General features: G+C 42.0%; 4 protein-coding genes across 5 annotated transcripts; 2 read left to right on the forward strand and 2 right to left on the reverse strand.

Moving 5' to 3' along the window:
- Positions 1–876: 876 nt before the first annotated feature.
- On the reverse strand, positions 877–5,242 carry mettl3 (methyltransferase like 3). The gene is made up of 11 exons (XM_026352843.1): positions 4,996–5,242; positions 4,093–4,283; positions 3,531–3,992; positions 3,257–3,432; positions 2,681–2,894; positions 2,377–2,564; positions 2,088–2,126; positions 1,878–1,986; positions 1,557–1,622; positions 1,314–1,426; positions 877–1,221 (listed from the first exon to the last, which is right to left on the reverse strand). Exons 1-11 carry the CDS (start codon positions 5,096–5,098, stop codon positions 1,107–1,109), a joined length of 1,776 nt encoding a protein of 591 aa, XP_026208628.1. The 5' UTR covers positions 5,099–5,242; the 3' UTR covers positions 877–1,106.
- Positions 5,243–5,417: 175 nt separating this feature from the next.
- On the forward strand, positions 5,418–9,306 carry ttc5 (tetratricopeptide repeat domain 5). Its single transcript, XM_026352844.2, has 9 exons — positions 5,418–5,695; positions 6,696–6,828; positions 6,922–7,133; positions 7,393–7,543; positions 7,687–7,778; positions 7,872–8,075; positions 8,416–8,630; positions 8,725–8,869; positions 8,952–9,306. Exons 1-9 carry the CDS (start codon positions 5,633–5,635, stop codon positions 9,069–9,071), a joined length of 1,335 nt encoding a protein of 444 aa, XP_026208629.1. The 5' UTR covers positions 5,418–5,632; the 3' UTR covers positions 9,072–9,306.
- Positions 9,307–9,458: 152 nt separating this feature from the next.
- On the reverse strand, positions 9,459–11,927 carry LOC113157671 (E3 ubiquitin-protein ligase CCNB1IP1). 2 transcript variants are annotated; one of them, XM_026353263.1, is made up of 6 exons: positions 11,816–11,927; positions 11,368–11,672; positions 11,108–11,254; positions 10,702–10,876; positions 10,015–10,190; positions 9,459–9,591 (listed from the first exon to the last, which is right to left on the reverse strand). In XM_026353263.1, exons 2-5 carry the CDS (start codon positions 11,668–11,670, stop codon positions 10,024–10,026), a joined length of 792 nt encoding a protein of 263 aa, XP_026209048.1. In that variant the 5' UTR covers positions 11,671–11,672; positions 11,816–11,927; the 3' UTR covers positions 9,459–9,591; positions 10,015–10,023. The 2 variants fall into 2 exon arrangements, with proteins under 2 accessions (XP_026209048.1, XP_026209047.1); XM_026353262.1 differs by lacking the exon at positions 9,459–9,591 and having other exon boundaries at positions 9,630–10,190.
- Positions 11,928–14,595: 2,668 nt separating this feature from the next.
- On the forward strand, positions 14,596–20,107 carry si:ch211-212k18.5 (sal-like protein 4). The gene is made up of 3 exons (XM_026353390.1): positions 14,596–14,671; positions 16,395–19,750; positions 19,892–20,107. The coding sequence occupies exons 1-3, from the start codon at positions 14,596–14,598 to the stop codon at positions 20,105–20,107; spliced, it is 3,648 nt and encodes a 1,215-aa protein (XP_026209175.1).
- The last annotated feature ends 3,160 nt before the right edge of the window (positions 20,108–23,267 follow it).

Consider the following 23,267-nt stretch of genomic DNA (forward strand, 5'->3'; position numbering starts at 1 on the left):
GAGCCTGTTCTGCAGACGTGGATGCCTGATAGTTGAGCAAATGCATCTGTTGTCACCTTTAGGTGTGATCGACAGTAGTTGTGCACAGCCACAGTTTGCATTTTAACCACTCGTGCGCTCGTTGACGACTAATAAGATTCAACAAGGGAGAGAGAGAGCAGACTGAAACAGACTTGATTTTCAGTCTCAACAAGACTAAACCCAGCGGAGTCACTGCCTAAACGGACATTGTACTGATGAAAAGAGTTGTTTACAGCATTCATTACCGACAAGTGCATTATTTTTTCCTACTTTTTCTTTTATATTCTTATCTGGGCAACCTTTGTGGAAAGAAATTTTATGATTTTGAAAGGCTAGCTGGATGAGGCAGAAGCAAAGAAGCAAAGTACGACAATGCATATCTAACTGAATAATTAGCAGTCCTCATCATGAATCATATTTCTAAATCTAATACTGATCATAACGTTATTTTTTAATTCTAAAACCTGCACACTAACATGAAATACAACGAAACAGAATAATATTTGAGGAAGTTCAGTAGCTGTTTTTGCATAAAGTGTTTTGTGTGTCATGCTTGGCTTCTGCTCTCTATAGTTTTTTCTTCGATATTTTTAATTGCAAACATTTTTAATGTTTTGATTCTTAACAAACCCTAACTTCAGATCTTTGGGATGAACAGCGTCCTGTGTTTGACTGTCACAAACAGATATGAATGTAAGTGCTGATCCAAAATTACTGTGAAAAATGTGTCAAACTTCAGTGTTTGTCCTGTGATGCAAAACCAATTTCAGCTACTTAAACCTAAAGCACATCAAAAGAAAAGTGATTTTATTCTTTACTAACAAAATAGTAAAAAATGTACATTAAAATGTTTCCTGTGTTTTTATTGACGGTGGATTTGGTATCATTAAATCAGGGCTCATTCTCCAACTCGAATATACAGGAACAATGAAAAAAATAGAAGTAAGTAATTCACATTGCATTTTAAATTTCTTAACCAAGACACCAATAATAGATCTTGTCAGTGATGTTTATTTAAAAAAAAAACATTGTTCACTCATATAAAAAAATGAATGGAAACAGTCTATATACAAACATGTGCGACATCACTGCATGGTTTTGGGTTTGGAGATGACGCCATCTGGGTAATGCTTCTTAAACTGAGCCACAACCTCAGGATCCAGGAGATGAATGCCATCAAGTTGGTTTCCAAGAGTGATCCTAGAAGAAAAATAAAGACACTTAGTACATTATAAAGTATGTAGAACAGTTACAGTAGCTGACAGTAAAATGAAGACATGAAGTCACATTACCAGTTTGGCTGGACGTTGTGTGGTCGACCAAATAGCTCGATCTTCCTGGTACCAGGCGAGAGCCTCTCTATCATGCCGTAGATCTCATCTGGTTTGTGACTAGTGGAGCGGACCTGGGAGAGAGTGTGCAAAGCTTAACGATATCACAGAAGTAGCCTTAATGGTATTATGAAAGTTAAATTTTCAGACTGTAGCAATTGTGGGGTAACTACAGTACAGTATAGAAGATTTGTGAACACTTACCTCAGCCACTATAACATCGCAGTCCAGACCTCTGTTGAATCCCTGAGGGTTTCCCTTCACACCCACCTGGAGAGAAACAAATAACACAGTACATTTTACACTTTGGACATTTTCTGACACTTGTGCAAGCATGCTTCAGAAGAATGAGTGAGTAGCAGCTCAGTATCGTCCTCCAAACACATTCCAGCTATAGACAGCCTTCATAACTTCCAAGTATGAACATGTGAAAAACAGAAAGAGCTGGGGGCAAGAGCCCAACTGTAGGCCATATACTGTATGTATGACAGGTTGGTATCTAATAACAGAGGCATGCCAACATACCAGACAATGCTCTTTCCCATGGTTCAGCCAATGGCCTGTCCGACCTGTACGTATGATTCTCTGAAGCTGGTTGGTTTTCACCCAGATGATTTCATCGACACGCTCATATCTTTGAGAGAGCAGAAATATCATAAACAGGAAATTTATAAGATATTAAGTCAAATGTTAATAAAAAATTATGATGTAATATCACCTGGAACAAAGACCTACCCCCAAAGACTGAGACACTCTCTGCCCAACTCCATAGCCCTGAAGAAAAAGAAAAGGAAGAAGGGTGCAAATTTTATACATTCGAGCAGAAATAATGGCATCAGAGTGCAGCTGTTCTGTCAGGAGAGAGAACCCTATATACAACAGAAATAAACTCTAGTATGCACAGGGCCTCAGTCCAATTTTATTGTGTTTCCAGGGAGATTTTAGAGATTTTGCAGTGTTTATAGAAGTGGTAAAGTCCAGTCTGAGCTGTATTGTAGACACTGTTTTGAGTTATCTTAGTTACCTGCCAGTCACCCAGAGAAAGAGGAAACCATCGTCCTGCAGCATGGGAATGTTGAGTTTTCTCATCTCGTCATCTGTCAGTGTACCATAGGGCAGCTCCATGTGGATATCCCACGGAGGATCAGCCATGACCACAGCAAATTTACCAAGTATAGAAACGTCCAAGTAGCGGATATCACAGCAGATCCACTGAGAGTTAAAATACAAATTGACATTTTTAGAAACCATGACAAATTATCAAAATGTATCTGTTCCTTGCTATCCTGCCCCCTCTCATCTTTTCACTCCTTCTCTCTCTTCCTCACCTGTGCGGGGAAGAGTTTGCCCACGTTGCTGTCGGCGTCTCCCGCGTGGAGGCCGAGCTCTGCGGTCCCGCCCTGTGGGCCGAGCAGACTCCCCTCGGCTTCTGGCGGGCTGTCGATCTCATAGTGGACGTATTTGCAGGTGTCCATGTGGAAACACGTGTTGAGGAAGGAGCAGTCGCCGAGGCTCTCGTCTGTGTGCTTGTTGATGATGCGACTGCGCAAGATAATATGATGATGATTAGGAAGTAATCTTTAATAACTTCAGCTTCAGGCTTAAATAAAAATCCACAAAATCCAACAATCCTCTAGTTGAACCAAAAAAAAAAAAAAAAAAAATAGAGGACGCCAATTTATACAGTAAATATAATTATCTTGAAGAAATGTCAGACATTTGCTCTAAAGACATAATCTTTCAGTGTTTTCAACCTTTCCAACTGTGACTGCTTAAAACAAGAAGCATATGCTAGTACTTGTGGTCCTTCTTATGGATTTCGGAACTGCTGTGAAGAATTTGACAGAAACATTTCAACACACTGGGTGACATGAACACAGACATTTTTAAGAGTAAGCACTAACCGGAAATGTAGCTTGGTACATGGCTGAGGTGTGTCTCCAGAGCGTATACATTCCTCTTTGGTCCCGTGGTCACAGAACTCTTGGACTTGAGCACGACCGCGAGAACGAAATTTCTCCACAATGGACTGCTCCTTGGCAGTGCTGGTGTTCAGCAGCTCGAGAATCTCTCTGCTCACCTATACAAAAATCATTCACATAATTTTTTAAAACAAACTATTTAGCCTCATTAGATTGGGCTGAAAAATAAACTGCTTAGAATAACCATCCTTCTTACCTTCTTGCTCTGCTGCTCTTTGGTGGACTGTTGGTTCAGGAGGCTCTCGATCTCCATGTCCAAATGAGATGACTGGTTCTTACTGCTCCTGCCCTTCTTCTCAGCCCCACTCCCTGACACTGATGGCCCTGCCAGCTGCAAGGAGGAAGCCGGTGTCAAAGAGGTAGAGGACGAGTGTGGAGGAGAAGCAGAGCTCTGCAATGAGGGTGAGAAGCCTGCAGTTCTTTTGTTGTGGGTTTGGTCTTCTGCTTTCCTCTTGACTCCAGTCCTCTGAGCTCCAGCCACAGATCCAATCATAGCCCATAGTTTTGTATGGTCCACTGATACAACGACTGTAGAGGAAGTGGTGGAGGAAGAAGTTGAAGAAGATGCTGTGGTGGGCTGCCGGACCTCGATAAGCTCCTGAGCAGAGAATTTGAGCAGCAGACTCTGGATGCACCCATGACTCACAGTCAATTCAGACTGAGAGAGAATCAAAGAAATAAGAAAATATTAAGTTGATACAGGAAAGATGGTGAAAACAGAATTCAACTAAATATCGTATATAAATGCATAAACTTACACTGTTGAGTTCGTTTGTGATGGTGAGAGAGTCAGTAGGTAAAGAAAGACTCAGATCAGACAGATACCCCAGCAACTTCTTCTCTAGTTCAGGGTCTGGTGGTTTCTCTGTTTCCTCCTGAGAAGTGAAGTGAGTTGATGGAGCTGGGCTGTCACTCCTGGCTGTGGAACCATCTGTGCTGCTGCCACCATCTGAAAGAAACATCATTGAACATCTTCATTAATTCGACAAAACTGCACATTATATGGGGTTCTGGGATCTTTCAAAGACATTATTCTGTTGTTTCAGCTGTTTTAAAGAGTAATTAGTTTGCAAATTAGTTCACATGAAGAATAATTTTTAAAAAGAAAGAAAGAAAGAAAGAAAGAAAGAAAGAAGCACAATTACAAAAAATAATTAATATGACTGTTAACTTTTCTGTTGAAGTAATAAGTTATAATATGATACAATATTTGTGCTTCAATCAATTATCAATTAGCAAATCAACAAAAAGTAAGTAAATAAATTTATCAGCTACGAATTGTTGTAAGACTGCAACTGATTGTTTTCATTCAGTCAGTCATTGGTTCAATCTTCAGATAATGTGCACATTATTTATTTTATAAATCTATTAATGGTTTAGTTTAGTGTAAATGAAAGTTTCCAAGGCAAACAATAGATATTGAACTGTCTTGTTTGGTCCAGCCAACAGATGTTCAGTTTACGATTGTACAAAACAGGGTAAAATTATTTAGGATATTCCTGAATGAAAAGCTAAGTAATGAATCGCCGTTGATCAGTTGAATAGCTGCTAAATACTGCGATTTTCTAGCCATCGACTAAGCTGTTATGTATAACATAATAATCGGATGTAAACAGCACTGATGACTGAAGTAGTAAACAACAGTGAACTGTCTACAGTACCCGCGGACAGTTGTGCTGGGTCTTTCCGCCGCCGCTGCAGCCTCTCCCGCAGAGAGTCCAGCTGCTTCTTGTGCGCCTGGATGTTGCTCCAAGTGTCCGACATGACGAGCTGGTATCAACAGGGATAAAAAACACAAAAACAACAACCAAATTTTAGGCTACTGCTTCTGGCACAAAGTTGAAAACTGACCGCTGCGCAAGGAGCAACGACTGTATGGTTCCTCAGCGAAACAGTGTCGGACCAGCAACCTGATTGAAACGTTCCGTTGCGCTATAAATAAATGTTTGGTATTTTAATATTATCTATATTAAACACATTATGATATCTATATTATTATGTACTAAAGGCTATATTTTGTATGGCAAAACATGCACAGTGACGGTTTCTCCGTTAATTTCTGAAGCGTTTCGTCGTCGGAATCATTTTAGGTAAGGACTGCTCCAACTTCCGGCGTCACTGAAATTAAAAGCCCGTATCCTATGTGCTGAAATTCTTTGCATTTGTGATATCAGAGTGGGTTCTGCTGACAGTAGAGATTTAATTTAATGCAATATTTGTAGCTCGGTGCATTTTCTGCTTCACTCCAGCGGCCGTTCTTCCAGCTACGGTACCAGGCTGTTGCTGCTAACCCCAAAGATGGCGGAGGACGAGAAGAGTGGCGAACCAGTGACTGATAAAAGCGACCTGCAAGTAATGAAGGTAAATCCTGTCAGTTAATCTATATAACTATGGTTTTAAATTAACCGTGTGATGTTGAAAAGTCGTGTTTTGTTATAGTTTAATGATCTTATGTTGAGGTTTGCTTGTTGAACTCGTTTCTATAACAACTGGCTGCAACTGTCTGGCTAAGAAACATCTTCGGGATTCAGCATTTAATGTTTTTACTGTGTCACACTAATGGGTACTATTCTTCTTATTATATGAATACAACAACTTTAAATCTTCGGTGTGACTCTATTAAATAATAAATTAGTAAGATAATTAACTTATTATTTGCATAGTTAGCTTGTACCTAACCTCTTCATGCTGAATCACCACGGTGTCAGTGCGCCTTAAGGCACAGTTTGAATATGTTATTTAAATGTAATATATATATATTCCTAAAACATTTTTGACGCCATTAGTACAAATCCGCGTTTACACTTACCATTAAAATAATTTTATCTTCTGTAGTAATGTTATTCTTACATATACAGTATGACAGGAGAAATGTGTCTTGGACAAAGGGAATTGCTGCATAAACATAAACTAAACCATCAAAACCATCACAATGAAAGACAATATGATCAATCCAGACAAGAACATCTGAAGATGCTGGTCTGACATAGAGACAGACACATAATTAATCACAGCCCTTCACTTTATAAAATATACATACAACATACATGAAATGCATGCCATCATTTTCATATTGGTATGTGAAATAACTATAGATCAAATTTTCCTTTACACTGACAGCATGCTGAGCTTTATGTTGTAATAAGTTACATCTTACAGAAAAAATTGCACTAAAAATGCAGATATATAAATTTTTCTCTGTTCACACATGATTGTCCTGGTTTTTCACCAGTTTGGTGCAGACAGATAGAATTGAGCAATGTGCTTTAATCTAATTATAAATTCATCACCTGTTTTTTTTTTCTTTCCCCTTTTTGTTTTTTTACATCTGCTTGTCTCCCGAATCCCTCCCACGTGATAGGAGCTTGTGGATGAACTGTATAATTTCAGAGACTGCTATTTTGAGACTCATAGTGTGCAAGAAGCTGGAAAGAAACAAAATGACGTTGCACAGGAAATAGAGAAGACACTAAATAAACTGGAGGAGAAAGAAGGTGAGTGTTGTATTTACACAACAGCACACTGGTCTGTAACTTGCATAGTATCTTTTAAATCCACTGTATTTCTGTATTTATGATTTGCCACAGAGCGCTACAAACACAAAGCAGAGTTTCTGCTGCAGAAGGGCAGGTGTCTGAATGTCGCTCCAGACTTCAGTGCCGTAGCAGAAGAGTGTCTTTCCCGGGCTGTGAAGCTGGAACCTAGTCTGGTGGAAGGCTGGAACACATTAGGGGAGCAGTACTGGAAAAAAGGAGACTTGATTGGTGCCAAAAACTGCTTCACTGGAGCCTTGCAGCAGGTGCAGTAGGGAAAGACATTTACCAATCTTTGTCCAGTATTTGGTTTGAAGGACTGAAAATGCAACCTGTATCTTTAAATTTTGTTTTTAGTGACTTAAACTACCCAATTTTAAAATGAGACAGAATCTGGGGTACTATCCAATTAGCTTACGGGCCGTTTCAGAACAATAAATATACTGAAAACGCTGACGGCATTTACTCGTGTTTCCCCTTTATCTCTCCATGGCTTATCTGTCTGTGCTTTGTCTTCTTCTGCAGAGCAAAAATAAAGTGTCTCTACGTAACCTGTCCATGGTTCTGAGACAGCTGCCAGCAGCTGATGCAGACGCACATGGCAAGCAGGTGCTCGAGAGTGTGGACATGGCTCGACAAGCTGTCCAGCTGGATGTCACAGACGGGACGTCCTGGTGTGAGTAGCGTCAGGTTTCTTAAGAAGATGAGGAGAGCGGGGAGTGCATCTTTTGCCATCTGTAATGAGAAAGCTGTTTTGGAGATGTGATTGTACAGATTGAATGCTGTTCCTAAATGTTATTCATATTTCTATTTTTACAGATATTCTAGGTAATGCTTATGTGTCCCTGTTTTTCACATGTGGACAAAATCCACAATTGTCTCAACAAGCTCTAAGTGCCTATGCACAATCTGTGAGTACTTCACATTTGAGCAGTGGACATGTTTACATGCTTTCAAAATCCATTTGTGCACTAATCTTTCACTCCTATTTTCTCCCTTCGCAGGAGAAAGTTGACAGAGCTGCCTGTTGTTACCCCGAGTTGCATTTCAACCGAGCGACTTTATTCCAGTATGAGGAGATGTTTGGGTCCGCGCTCGGTGGTTACAGCCGAGCAGCAGCACTCGACCCGGGCTGGGAGGAGCCGCCTGAGAGAGAGAAGCAGCTACTGGAGTATCTGGAGAAAGTCACAGAGCTCATACAGAACAAGGTATTACTACAGCAATTACTAATACTTATTACATTATGACATAATCATTACCAACACCTGACCTATCAAGTGCTTTACTCATTTCTTTTTTTGTTTTTAATAATAGCAGATATAGAACAACACAAAACTACTGCTTGAAATCTCTGAACAGTGCATGCATGTATGTAGAAAGGTGCAATAACAAGAAGAAGATGGAATTGTGACATTTTTAATAGACGGGAATATGTCCTATCATGTGTATGTGCATTGTAAATTCATATTATATATGATATTTCACCACAAGGTGGCAGCAAAGTCCACACCTGTCTCTTTTCTCCTCTAAACTCTCTCTCCTCCTCAGGGGAAGGTGAAGGCGCGTCGGTTGCGGACGCTGCTCTCGAACCTCAGCACGTCGGCTTTGGGTCCCTGCTCATCCCCTCAGTTTCGTTCCCCCACGGGCCGCGTTGGCAGCTTAGAGCCTCGAACTCTTTCCGCCCTCACACACGGTCACAATGCAGGGGTGGCTGCTTTGGGCAAGGTGGTGTTCAGCCTGGCTTCTGAGGGTCGCATGGCCTTGTGAGTGACTGTTTTATTATGAAATCATCACAGACCATTGTTTGCTTCAGTCTCAGTGGTGAATTACTTAATTCTTACTGTCTTTTTTTCTCAGTACGTTTGGCATGGTGGACAGTGAGGAGACATGTATAGTGGTGATGGTCTACAACACAGCAGACAGCTGGGGCGTCCTGATAGGAGACACTGTAGTTATTCCTGAACCTCAGGTCAAGCGACACAGCATAACTCATAAAGATAAGGTCAGTGTTTAATGTGTATAGCTTAGCAGTTACTGAATAATATGTCTCGTTGTGTGACTTTCATTTTTCTCCTCTTTGGTAGTCGTTTGACTTTAGAAGTATACGAGTGGACTCTCCTCTGCTGCTCATCGTCAACGGCAAGAAACAAAACGTCCAAAGTCAGATTGCTGCGTCTGTCAGCTACAAGCCCCAGAGCGAATGAGACGAGCCAGAAGCAACAGGACCACTTTATGCTAGTTATTAAAGAACAGTTTAGATAATTATGAAGTTTGAAGATTCCAATGTTTGTGCCTGTTTTATGTGTTGTTTTGTAAATAGTGGACATCATGTTACACTGTCTTTAGAAAGACAGTTTATATTTATAAATATTTCTCTTTTTTGGTTTTCCAAAGTGAAGTTTTTTTTTGTAAAGAAATAAACCTTTGATGACAATGTGATGAATTGTAGCTTTGGTTTATCCTCTAAAAACCCCCTTTGTCTTAAACATTTTGTTTGTGTGGTATCTCACAAAGCAGCGGTTTAATTTGTCCACCAGGGGTCCCCAAAATATTTTAAATGTACTACAGCAGTGTATCGTTTAACAACAAGCCTTTATTTCACAGCACACATGTTAACTATAGTTAGCAGGAGAAACTGGTACTGATGGTGCTGATACCATGGCTCAGTTCAGGTGTCTCAGCTGTCACAGTGTGAAGGTGAAGCTGTCCTGCGTACTACATACTCTACAAGTGAAGGAAATGTAACAACACAATATTTTTCAGGTATTAGTCACATAGGAAAGGGCTTAATTCCATGGTTTTGTCTTAATCTCTGTTTTTAACAAGAAACTGGTAAAACAATTAGGTCAAATTAATACAATATATTACGCTGAAGATGAATGAGTTTATATTTTATTTTACTTACTTTTATTGTACATATAACAAACTAAAGTCTGCATAGAGTGGAAAACAAGCAACTCATTTTAATACAGTGTTTTGTTCAATATATAGCTATTCCTGTCCAACAACAAATCTATTCTTTACAATAACTACTACAAAATGCATTTAAGGCAAACAAATGCAACTAAATGAATATATCAACAGTTTGGTAAATAACCACACTCTTTTTTTGGTTTTCCAAAGTTTCACACAGAGTGACTATGAAACCTGTGTCTCTTAGTGCTTCTTGATATAGGACCGTCCTTTCTCCCTGGCAGGGGAGCTGAACTGGAAGAAGGTCTTGGCTCCGTCAGCCTCCAGGCAGGAGAATAATCTGCTCTCTCCATCATGGCCCATAGAGAAGAACTGAGGGCTTCTCTGGGGTGTCGCCTGCCGAGCCACCCCTGGGTGACACACAGGAGGGTGACGGATGTCCCTCATTGTTATACTGACTAAAATTCCCTTACGCAGACAATCAGTTCATCACTCCTACTGTTTTTTTTTTCAATGACCACTTCTCAACAGAAATCCTACAGTCTTCCTTTGTCCATTTTACATAATTCTCTCTGTGCTTCCTTCCTCTTCACATTACTCAGATTGGGGACAACATGATAACTGATTTTATAAAAGGATTTTACCAGGCAGAGACAGAAAAATACATTATTTTTCTCATCTCTATGGCATAAAGTTTATTTTTTCTCCTGGCAAACATTTGGACAGCAAATAACAATTTTAATCGAATGTTAGTTTAGTTTATAATGTCCACTGCAGCTTGTCCTAGCAATGCTTGTTTTTTTTCCACCAAAAAAAAATATATATATACATTTTTACACTATACAAAAATATTCTAACTTTTTAAGAATGGGTTTTTAAACTTGCAAAGGCTTTAATCTAAGTTCAATTGATTGATCCTACCAGTGCTGAAGTCATGATGTCCCGGTTGTGGCAGTTTGTCTTTTTCCCCAACTCCCACCACCATGTTGCGCAGCCTCAGAGAGTCGTACAGTCCCTGTAGTTTCTGGTACTGCCTGTTCCTCTCCATCAGCCTTTCAGACACCTCACTGTACTTCCTCTTATACTCCTCCATCACCTGACAAAAATAAAAAGGTTTGGATCTGTGTTTCTGTAATATAGTTCTGGACCTCAATAAACGGCCAGTGTTCACAAATGTTTCCATTACGATATGGAAATGCATGTTTAGTAGGTCACTGGACTAATTCCAAGACATAATTGATCCATGAGTTATCTTAGCCCTATTTCTACTTATGGTTTGAACAATATAGTAATTATTGTGCTCTTGAGTTTAAGAGTTGCGGTTTACTTTTTTCAACGAGGTGATTTCCCCCCTCATGGCAGTGAGCTCCAGTTCTCTGCTCTGGTTTTGCTGGGTCAACACCTTCTCCATCTGTTTCAGCTGTTCCTCAGCCCGTGACAAACTGTACTCTTGATACATATGCTCCTGGTGGACCTGTACACAAGAGACTGCCATGCTATTTGTTCTGAAATAAAAGAGAAGACTAGCAGACAAGTTAACTGGTACTGAGTCAACTTCATTACATAGAGACAGAGATGATATCTGACCTGATAGCTCCAAAAGGCCAGAGCACGGGCACTGATGTCCAGGACTGTGTCTGGTCTCAGACCTGCTAGCACCATGGCTTTGTACTCCTCAGAAGGCGACAGCTCTGTCCTCACAATGTCCAACTTCCCAGACAGTGCCGAGGAGCAGGCTGGGCAGATGGCAGGAGAACGGCTGAACTCACCAGAACCATGCTGATCGCAGAAAACATGTGAGCAGGCTGTGACCCAGGCAAAGCCGCTCAACTTGGTCCGGCACTTGGTGAAGTTACATAGGAGTGTGTCGTCACAGAGAGACATGGACATGACTGCAAAAAGTACAGTAAAACAGTCAAACGTGTGTGGGGTTGCCAGATTCTTTTTTTTGTTTGGAAGGCCTTAAGGCTCTTTATGGTGAAAACTATATTGTGATCTTGACCATTACACAAATAAACAATGAATACTTACTTACCCTTGATATTAAAAGACTGGGCTAATTCCCCCTCTTCTCTTTAAATCTAAAAATAAATTAATAAAAAAAAACAATATATGCCACAGATTTTTAAAACCATTTGAGAAAGAATACTACCAAAAAAAAAAAGAAAATACTGCAAATATTACAACTTCACTGCATTAATACCTGACACTAAGTACTTGTACTATGTGAGCTACACTGACAGTTTAGCTAAGCTACATAGCTAGCTTAATGCTATACCATTACTATTAACGATAAATGTTAGCATTAGCATTTCAGCTAATTTGTTAAGACCGCTTTCTAATCGAAGCTGCTTAAAAATACAAGTCTGACTTTTAAATATATATCGTGTGTTTAACAGATGTCATAACCTTCACAGGATACCGCCGTTATTTAACACCGTTAATTATATTTAACGTTACTTTATTTTCGGGAAACCAGTTTATCAGTTAGCTCTTCCCTTGTGCAGGTAGCAGCTGGTGACGCTAAATGGATACTTTAATCTGATTGGCTGACGGCAACTCACAATCTCAAAGGCAACATTTCCAAATATGGACTTCTCAAATATAGTGATTCACTAACAACATGTTTTAACAGAATAACTCTTTAATATGCAAAATGTCAGGATTCTTGTTATGATTTTCACTGTACATAAAAAAAACACTTTTGTCCATAACACCGAGGCTTGTAAAAGCCAGGCATAAAAATAACAAAGCCTGTTTTGAAGATATGTAAATTTGGTGAAAGCCAAATAATAGGAGTGGGAAATGATTCCTTTACTTCATCAGTGTATCCTCCTTTGAAGTAACCTTAAGCAGACTGGTTCAGAGGAACTTATAAAGTCCCTACACTACCTGAGGATCTGCTTGTCCATTTTTCCAGTCTATGAAGTATTGAACGTTTCAGTCCACCAGTATCATATTACAGCTCAGCTAATAAACTTCTTCTTTTTATTTTGTATTTTGCAGTTTCACTTTATGGATGAAATTAGCCCACACCATATAGGCTAAGACTTATTATTTTCTAATTTGAAATAGTTATTAAACCTTGAATTAAAGCAAAGTAGAAAAACATTTTAGAGTTAAAGTGATAATGATGAAGATATAGGGTTATGTGTGAACAGTAAAACGAAATACCTATCTCTGAATTACTTTGAATACATATATGATTAACCTTTGAAATGTCGTGGCTACTTTGAGTAGCTTTTATGTTTGTATATCTTGCTATTTGGATAAAGTACTTCCACTTAATATTTTTGTCATGTGGTGCTATACTACTTTCACAACTTATAGGAGACTTTGACTTTAAATCTCTATTATTTCCTACTATTTTTTCCAAATGATGCTGATAAGAAGTCAAACAGTTCAGTGCACATCCCAAACTGTAACCTCTACAACAAGTAGTAGTTGTTTTCCCCAAATCAAATAATGCCCTATACCCTTAGCTGCCTCTGAGTGGATATATGTATAGCCTAATGTGAGACACCTACTTAAATACGCCCCCCTCCTCCTCTTCCCACTTTTCTCTCTCTCCCTTTTATCCATTTCTCCACGTGGTACAGGAGGAAAGGAGGCGGTGAAAGAGAGGCATTGTGCTGTGCAGCAGTGGATCCGGGGGTTCATAGTGAGAGAAGGGAGATGCTCACTCAACTGTGTCCAGCACGCCATTGTCAAAGATTCCCATCTATTCTCTGCCTTTTAAATAGAGCTCCAGTGTAAGATGTTTTTGGTGTGTGTGTGTGTGTGTGTGTGTGTGTGTGTGTGTGTGTGTGTGTGTGTGAGTGCACTGGGCGATAACACACGAACATACATGCATGCATGTGCAATGACTGTGTGGACCCACTCGCACACATCGGGCCCTCACTACACTGTTGTAGATAATTGGCCCTATAGAAATAAAATAGCAGCAATGCCGCCTGTAAACTCCTCAACTGACACCGTGCATCTGCGGACTGACGGATTGTTCAACTCTGGCTGATGAAAAGCACCAAATAGACAAATATATATGCTTTTAGTTAAGTCCACTTTCCTTAGGATTAAAAGTAGGTGCAGAGGCTCCACCTGTAGGTGCCAAACAGACGCCTGATTGATAAGTCACTTTCTGACATATTGCATCTTAACTTAACCCGTGATGGTTTTATTACCTTCCAGCAATGATTAAAACATTTATCAAAAAACAATTCTTACGCCCACTTTAATCTGTTTTTAGGCATTCAACGACTTTGACACCTCTTTGTCACGTTTATTTGAAAGTTTATAGCTGCTGCGCGAGTGTGTAAAGAAAAATAAAGCTGGAGAGAAAGAGCGAACCAGGGATGCTGTGTGTTACACGCCATTGAAATGCAAATATCATCGAAGAACAAGGAGTGGTTCTGTTTGTATGGGTGTGTGTGTGGCGTGTGTGTGTGTGTCCCTCTGCATGTGCATGCAGCGGGGTAGCAGTGTTAGAGGAGGGGCGCAAATCGACAAGTTTTGGGGGGAGAAGAGACTTTAGAAATCAGCCACACACACGCACTGGAGACAGCTTCATATGACACAGTGCAGACCTGCGGATTTCCCCATACCCATGCCATCTTTTTTCACTTTCTTCCATAAAAGATCACCATTTCAACTACCAGTCCATCTCTGATTACGCTCATTTTTTTTTCCTGATCGACGGACTTGATGGAATTGCGCAACATCTGAACTTTGGATGTTTTGGTGAGAAGTGCGCAAAAACGTGCCGACTGCCATTCGGCCGACTGATGCCCCCCCTCTCTGTCTGACTCGCCGTGAATCATGTCACGCCGGAAACAGAAGCGGCCCCAGCATCTCGTTAACTCGGATCCAGGGGGCCCAAGGCTGCTGTCTCACGGTGAGAAAACATCTTTACGAGTGCGCACGTATTTCTACCGTGTATTTCTTGGTATACAGAGGTTGCATGCCATCTAACACATACACCTATTGGTGCTCACTATTGCATATGAAATTTATTATTTTTTTTACAAGCAGGACCTATAAAAATGTAAAAAAGCGCATGTGTGCGCATAGATTTACACTCTCATTTGTTGATTGTGTTTAATTTCGTGTACTTGATTTCTGTCTGTGTGTGCATGGCCACATTCCAACAAACGCACCTGATTTAACTGTCTGAAAAGTTTAGGATGTAGTTTGTCAACTAAAGAAACCCCTCCTGTTTAGTCATTCAGTGAAATGGCTCCCACTAAATGGAGGCCTTGGGCACTTTTGTTGGGGCCAATAAACTTTTCCCTGTGAAGTGAATAGAGCAGGATTAACTAACATACATCTGTGGCCATTTTCATGTGCTGTGCGTCCTCAGGAAACCAACAGGCTGCTCAGCGCTGACTGCTGGAGATCTTTGACTAGTACAGAGCACTCTCTTATTTGTTAACAATAGAGTGCGTGGGTGGGGGAAGGGAATGCAGTGTTTTTGGTAAAGATTAATCTTCCACCCTTCTATTCTCTTCTCCTTTTGCTCTTCATCCATGCTTTTCTTCATTATGCACCCATCTCCACCCCCCCATTTTCCACCTTCTCTCCCTCCTCTTTCTTTCCTCCTCTTTCTCATCCACCAGCCCCATTCACTGTATACTCCTACACAGTCGGGTGAGGGGGTGGAGTGGGGTGGGGGGGGGGGGGGGGGGGGTGTGTGCTCTGATGGATGAGAAAAAAGGATTCAGAGGGGATAGAAAGATTCGTCTCGCACTTGTACTGTGTGGCAATGGCAGCTTTGAGCGCATGCATGCTGGAAGTCTCTGCAGGTAAACGTCCACATATGGAAGTGGAAGTTTAGATTTATTTATGTGCTGCCTGCAGGTTCAGGTTTGTTTGTCAGTCACAGGGAGGGAATTTCACAGGGGTACAGTCTTTCATTCCATCACTATATCTCTCCAGGTGGGAATAGTTAGTTTGTCTCTCCATTGTTGTTACCCTCCCCCTTCTTTTTCTTTTTACTCTTTCTCACTCCGTATTCAAGATTCTTAAAGAATTTGACCCATGAGTGGCAGAGGTCAGGTTAGTTGACCAATCAGAGGATCTGGACAGTGCCCAGAACCCTTAGCATGGCCTGACCCTTGACCTCCTCTGTGACGTATTGGGGGAAGGGTGAATAGGGAGATGAAAGACGTAACTGCTGTAGGGAGGGGGTGGGTTAAGAGGGGTTATGGGTTGTCTTGGTGATGCCCATTGTCCTCTAAAATGTGTTGCTATAGCAGCAAGGTGGTCTGTAAGCTTTTTTGTGTTTGCAAGATGTTTGAGGAGTTTTACTCCGGACGGCACAGATTGAGACAAGATATTACGAAGCCTCATAGACTGCAGAGTTTCTTCCACTTGTTTATTTGCTTGTTCAAGTCCACTTCCTTGCAGGCATTTCTTTTGAAGTTGTAACAGAATCTTCTGGTATGCACACACATTTGAAGCCTACATTTGTAAATGAAGGTGGAAGCAAAGAAATAAACACAAACACACTCTGTAACTGAAACTGAAATCTGTAATGATTTACATGAATGTTTGAATGCGTACTGAACAAAAAGCACACAGATTTTAAAAAGCATTCTTTGTTTTCTATCACTTCTCAGATGACCACTTGGGAATGAAGTCACCCTCCACATCTCTGGGCTCAGAAGTAACTTCATCAGGGTCGTCCTCCTCATCCCCTACCTCTCTCCAAGAGTGCCAGCCGCCTCTGGCTCCTCGCCCATCCCCTGGTGGGCTCCACGCGCCCTCCTTGCCCAGCGAAAGCTCGCCTCCTCCCCACTGGCCCAACCACATTGCCCCCTTTACTACCTCTCTCCCCAACACCCACTCGTCCCTCTCCCCGGACTTTCCTCACCCCTCACTGTCTTCCCAGACTCATTCACCTCCTCCCTTAGGTCAAACCTCAGATTCACACAGCCTGTCCCACCAAGGAAACTCTCACTCGACCATGACCTCCCCACCTATAGGCAATTCAGCCACCACCACTACTTCCTCTTCCTCCTCGTTGTCTTCTCAGTGTGTTCCACCTCACAGAGACAGCTCAAGTCCAGGTCAGCAGCAGTCCTCTAGCACCCCAGGACAGCAGGGACAGATCCCTGTGTCTCCAACACTGGCAATACTCCTGGAGGAGCTGAGGGTTTTACAGCAAAGGCAAATTCACCAGATGCAGATAACAGAAGAGATCTGCAGGCATGTTCTGAGGCTTGGTGGTGCTGTCCTCAGCCAAGATAATGACGCACAGGCCAGTGGTGCAGACAACAACCAGAAGTCTACAGGAGCAGCGTCTTCATCACCAACACACACTTCCGCAGCCACTCCAGTAACCGCAGTGTCTTCGCTTCTGACTGGCCTACCATCTTCCCTTTTCCCCCAGCCAGCCATGTCCAAATCAACCACTTCACATGTAAATGGCAGCAGAGCTCCATCCTCCTCTACCTCTTCACCATTATCTTCCTCTTCATCCTCATCTATTTCATCCACTGTCAGCTCGTCTGTTACCTCTCTACACCCACTGTCCTTGTCACTGGGTCTACCGCCTCGCTACCTCCATGAGAAATCATCTAACACCTCCTCATTCAGTCACAGCAATGGTGTCAGTTTTCCTACTACGTCCCTTTCTACCACCAGTCATTCCCAGGACATCCAGCCTACTTCCTCTCTCACCTCTGCCTCCTTATCAGGTCGCCCTCAGCACGTCTGCCGTTTCTGTGGGAAAGTGTTAAGCAGTGATTCATCACTTCAGATCCATTTGAGGTCACATACAGGTGAAAGGCCATACCAGTGTCCAGTCTGCTTGAGCCGCTTTACCACCAGAGGGAACCTGAAAGCTCATTTCCTGCGTCACAGAGAGCAGAACCCAGAGCTGTCCCTCTCCCTGCTGCCTCCTGCATTGTCAGAGCAAGCACAGAGTGGATCTGCCCCTGGTGCCATCCAGAGGAGAAGAAAAAGGAGGGCTGATGATGATGAGACATTTAACGGAGTGAAAGGAAGCATTCCCGGGATGACAGACAATATGGCTTTAGGATTCCTTTCTGGTGCGTCCTCTCGGCCTTCACCCTCCTCTCTACCTCTGCCCCCTTCAGTTGACATGGCGCTGCTGTCCACAGCCCATTCGCTGCTACAGCTAAATAGAGCATCAGCTGCAGCTGCTGCCAGTGCACCAAGCACTGCACTGCCTTCTTCAGCCTCATCTTCCTCCTCCACCTCCATGGGAAGCCAGTTCAAAGGAGCGAAGCAGCAGCGTTTTGATGAAAACACACCACCTCACTCTGCCCTCCATACAACCTCCCCATACTCCCAACTGGCCCACCTTCCCAAGATTCTCTTTCCTGGAGGTACCTCCCCTCATCACCTTGCTCTTCTCCGGCCCACAGGCCACCCATCCACCTCACATCTCACTTCCCCTCACCAGCTAACTTTCCCCTTTCCACCTTTCCCCAAACCATCCACCTCCTCTCCATCATCATCCTCTCCCACCACCTCAAGTCAGACCTCAGACACCTCCAAATTGCAGCGGCTGGTACAGAAACTTGAAAAGCAACCACAGGCCCTTTCGTCTTCCTCTGCCTCTTCTCCCTCCACCTCCTCCCAAACAAATGCGGAAGCAAATGGGGACACACAGGGTCATGATCTGTCCACCACCTCAAGTGCCTATCGCAGGGAAATGTTGGCTGCTCTCGGTCTGAGCCCAAGTCCCAATGCTGCGGGACTAGTGACCAGCCTGAGTGCCTCAGGTTTAGGCACTACAACAACCACAACTACCCCCTCTTTGCCTACTGTCCAGGCTGCTAATCAGTGTGGAGTATGTCTACGTGTACTTAGCTGTCCTAGAGCTCTGCGATTGCACCAGGCCACGCATCTCGGAGAGCGTCCGTTTCCTTGTAAACTGTGTGGTCGCTCCTTCTCCACAAAAGGTAGCCTTAGGGCCCACCTGGCCACTCACCGTGCAAGACCAGCCAATGCCCGCACCTTGAACTCCTGCCCTCTGTGCCCACGCAAGTTCACCAATGCCTTGGTTCTTCAACACCACATTCGCTTGCATCTAGGAGGGCAAATACCACCCGATGAAGACATTCCACCTGAAGATGGTGCAGAAATAGAAAATGCCATCTTTGATGATGGAGAGAATGACTCCATCAACTCCCCAACTAAAGGCCAACAAACCCTCCCCTTGGCTTTAACAACAGGCCCTAAGTCTCAAATTGATGTGGTGAACTCAGGGTCCACATCTAGGGAGGTCACAGCTGTTGATGCCACTTCTATGAAGACTGAGGAATCTGGGGGCTCAACACCCTGTATAAGCCCATCCTTAACCTCTAATCCAACATCAGCAGAAGCCGAAGACCCCCTGCATGGGGGAGACAATATACTAGTTGATAGTAGCCCAGTGAATGGCTCTGTGTACTCTGAGGACACCCACACTGACCTGGGCAGCACCAGCCCTTTTAAAGTACCCTTAACTAGTTCTTATTCAGCTGCAGTGAATGGAGATGCAGAGGCAGATGACACCCCTCTTTCCCTCTGTGTTTCAAAGCCTGGAGTGGAAAATAATACACTGCACACAGGAGTTAATAATGATGAAGTTTGCTCTACAGATGAGGCCATTACTAGTCACCATTCTCACTTAAGATCCTCCGCTACAAATCCCTTACCTGCTCTCACCCCTCCTCTAAGCCCAAAAGCTATCCTGGCAGAAGAGGCTTCTGGCAGTGTACCACAGGAGTCACAGGGGAGAGATGCTGATCAAAGTAAAAAGAAGAGTGAGACCACCACACCCAGAGAGTCTTTGCCAGTGCTGGATCAAAAGCAGGAGGACACTGCACAAAACTTTTCGGAAGAGCCAGAGCCCTGCGTCCCAGCACCAGCACCAGCACCACAGAGCCAGGCTCCCCGTCCAGATAAACCCTACAGCTGTTCAGAGTGTGGAAAAGCATATGCCAGCCGAAGTGGACTTAAGGTAAGAGTTTAAACTCTGAACAGTCAGTCAATCTAAGATGTTTGGATGATAGTGTATTTTCATGTCATGTTTGGTAACATTTCATACTGTTGAACTATAGTAATTGGTCAATGACTGTTGTTTGGTATCTTTCAATAACAGGGACATATGAAAACTCACCCTGGAGCTTCGACCAACACACCTGCCAAGGCCCAAACCAATGACAATGACGCTGTGGTGGATCGCAGCTCACATTCAGCCAATAAGGAGGAAAGGCAGGGACTGGCTAAATCGCCCAGGAAAGGAGACAGCACAGATCCTCTACCAGTCGGAGCTGGTTCTGATGTGGCAGGCGAGCCCATGGACACCACTGTGTAGGAAGTTAGTTTGGCTGAATAACTGCTGTCAGTTTTTAAATTGTCCTGACAAAGGAATGTATCTTCTTTCTAGAATAAGATTAGTTTTTAGCATTTTTAAATCTAATTCATGTTTACCTTTTGTATTAGGAAGATAGATCTACGTACTTTATACTGTAGAACCATTACAAGAGATTTGTGAATGTAGTATTTTAGCTACATATTTTTGTATTTGAAAAACCACAGTGAGGCCTTATCTTCACATATGAGAATTCATTGTTTTTGCATTTTTGCTGACACCGACTTCAGCACATACTGCATAATATCAAACAACCAGTATAAGCTGATTTGAATACCAGGAGGGTCCAGAATTTTACCAAAACAGGCCAAATTAGTAATGGCCAGTGTTTGTGAATGTGAGCTGCGGTTACATTTTATGCCTTTTTATCCTTACTGTGTTCTTTCTTTTTTTTTAATGCGATGCTGCTGAATACATGTTTCTGATGTGCCCGAGTTGCACTGCGAGTTGCAATGTGTCCCGTGCTGCCGAAACACCTACTGAAACAAAGTTAGCAATGATAATAACCATGATGGTGTTGATAACAATAATGATGGAGATGACTGTGTTAGATTAACTGTATTCTCGTTATCCACACTGTACTTATAGCTGTAAACTTTGCTAGCAGCAAATTACCTTATTCATACTTATGATTGTAAACGTTTTTTTCTTGTTGTTGATCTGCAGATGCACAACAACAAAGATGAGCCCCGTCCACTGTAGCTCCCTTTCCTGTATTTTCCTCCTCCCACCCTTTCCCCTCCGCTCTTCTCTCTCAAAGCACTTGAGAGTTTTCTGCTCCTGCAGAAATTGTCTGCACTCACTGCATTCCAGCTAAGTCCAGTTTTGTATTTGTATGCTTTGGTCTACCTTTGGTGAACCTCTTTTTTAGTAGCTATGACAAAATGTGTTCCCAATATGTCATGTATAAAAGATAAATAAAACACTGTGTCGTGAAGCGGAGACCTGTTTGTTGTCTGTCTGTGTGTTTTGTTTTTTTTTATTATATGGGTTTAGCTTAAGTCTGTGTCTCTGTGAATGAGTTTATCTGTTTAAGTATTCTGTTTGCATGACTCCATGACTCTTTATTCTGTGTGCGCCTGCATGTACACTGTTGGTGAGTTTTCTCAGCTCACTGCGTGTCTGAATCGGGAGTCCTTTGTTTGAGGCGCTGGGCTAGCTGTCTCCTAATTCTGCCTTTTTTTCCTCAGTGTCTTTTAATATGTTTCCCCAGTACTGTGTGTGTGTGTGTGTGTGTGTGTGTGTGTGTGTGAAAAGGATAATCAGAGCCTGTATGAGTGTGATTGAGGGTGCAGCTGTAGAGGCCGCCACCTCCATCCCTCCCTCCCCTGCCTTTCCCTCCCCTCTGTGTGTCATACTCTCTTTCAAACGCACTCTCTTTTATTTTCTCTTTTATTTCTCTCCCTCACTCTTTCTACTCGCTCCCTCACCCCTGTACTCCCCCCCTCCTCCCACCCCATGTAATGAGCTGACACACAGGAAGCTCTAATCCCCACACAATGCCACCCCTCTTCCCCCCACGGCGACTGGGAGCGGGACAGGGGGCAACAGGGACCAACCTGGCCCAGCTGTCCCCAAAATGGCCGCCTTTAATCCCTCCAGTTTTTAGCCTACAGGGGCTCCTGAAACCATGACAACTGGTAACCAAGGGAAAGAATGGCCAGGGCAGAGAGGAGGACAAAAGGAGTGAAAGGAGCCATGTGTGAGAAGTTTGTCCACAAGCGTTCCTGAAACGACAAGGGACGTGTCTCAATCAAAAAAAACAAAAAAGACAAAAAAAAAGTCATTTTAATAGTTTTCAATTTAAGAAAGAAGCCAACGAGTGGGGGTTCATCCAACAGTCCACAGGTGTGGTGGGGATGTTTGTAGGCATTGATCTCTTGTAACCCGTTTATCACTAATCAGTAAACATCAATCAACTCTTTTTAGACGTCAGGCATCTTCACTGAGAAGGACTGAAGTTTGAAAAGGAGTTAAAGGTCATGTTAATTGTGTATTTTACCTACCAATGAGGAAAGATCTATTTAAAAGACAAAGAAGTTGTTTATTTACCATCAGTAATTAATTTGATTATGCAATTTTAATTATAGCTGCCATCTAAATGAAAACATCTCCATAACAGGAAAGAACAAAAACAAGTGCTGCTTTTTAACTGAACGCTATTGTGTGTGAAAACTTTTATAATTGTCTTAAACAAAATCTGCAAAAAATAGAAAATGCTGTAAGTATACATATTACGCAAGACCTAATAGGAGCAACCTTACTCCTACTTTGTAATTATATAAATGTGCAACAAATGTATGTAAAAGTATAACAAGTCATTTTAATTATGTCACAATTACAATGTTGTGAAACACCTCTATAATGTTTTCATAGAACAATTATACACGAAAAAAAAATCTGTAATGAAATAATAAATAATCTGTGTAAAACTGCTTTATACAGTTTATTATGAATAAATACACGTTTGTGTACTATTGTACATGCTAATTTGGGAAATTCAAGTAAAGTGTCTCCACAATTTGATCTTTTGTTTCAGGTCTTTTTGATCTTTTTTAATTGGTCCCTAATTTTCATTATCTGTTCTCGGGTCTCATATAAGATTTGTAAATAAAGTGAACTGGAACTATGTGAGGAGTCCTGAGAGACACCATCTATGGGCCATAGAGAAAAATGTCCTTCAGTATTGTTAAAATCCACAAGAGGGAGCTTTGGTACAAAGTCTGGTCTCATCAAACAAGTGCAACTCTGTGACACATAATCATTTTATTACATATTGACAATACTTTTATTTATAATGTTCTATATAGCGGAGAAATAATTAACACAATACCTATGACTATAACTAATAGTATTATTATTATTATCATTTATTAAGTGTGTTTTCCTGAGCTGCGGGAAAAGACAATCAAATCAACCAAAATCAAAAAGGTCTCTAGCTTTTATCATCAAAGTGAATGATTCTAGAGAAAGATAACGAGGTTTCTATTAGAAACGCCTCAATTTAAACACAGCTTTTGTAAAATGTCTCTCTTAATTCACTGGTACATTTACATAATAAAGTCTCTAACAGCCCAGTTACTCCATGATGATGACAGCTGTT

This window comes from Anabas testudineus, chromosome 18 (assembly GCF_900324465.2).
Source record: "Anabas testudineus chromosome 18, fAnaTes1.2, whole genome shotgun sequence".
Taxonomy (NCBI): Eukaryota; Metazoa; Chordata; class Actinopteri; order Anabantiformes; family Anabantidae; genus Anabas; species Anabas testudineus.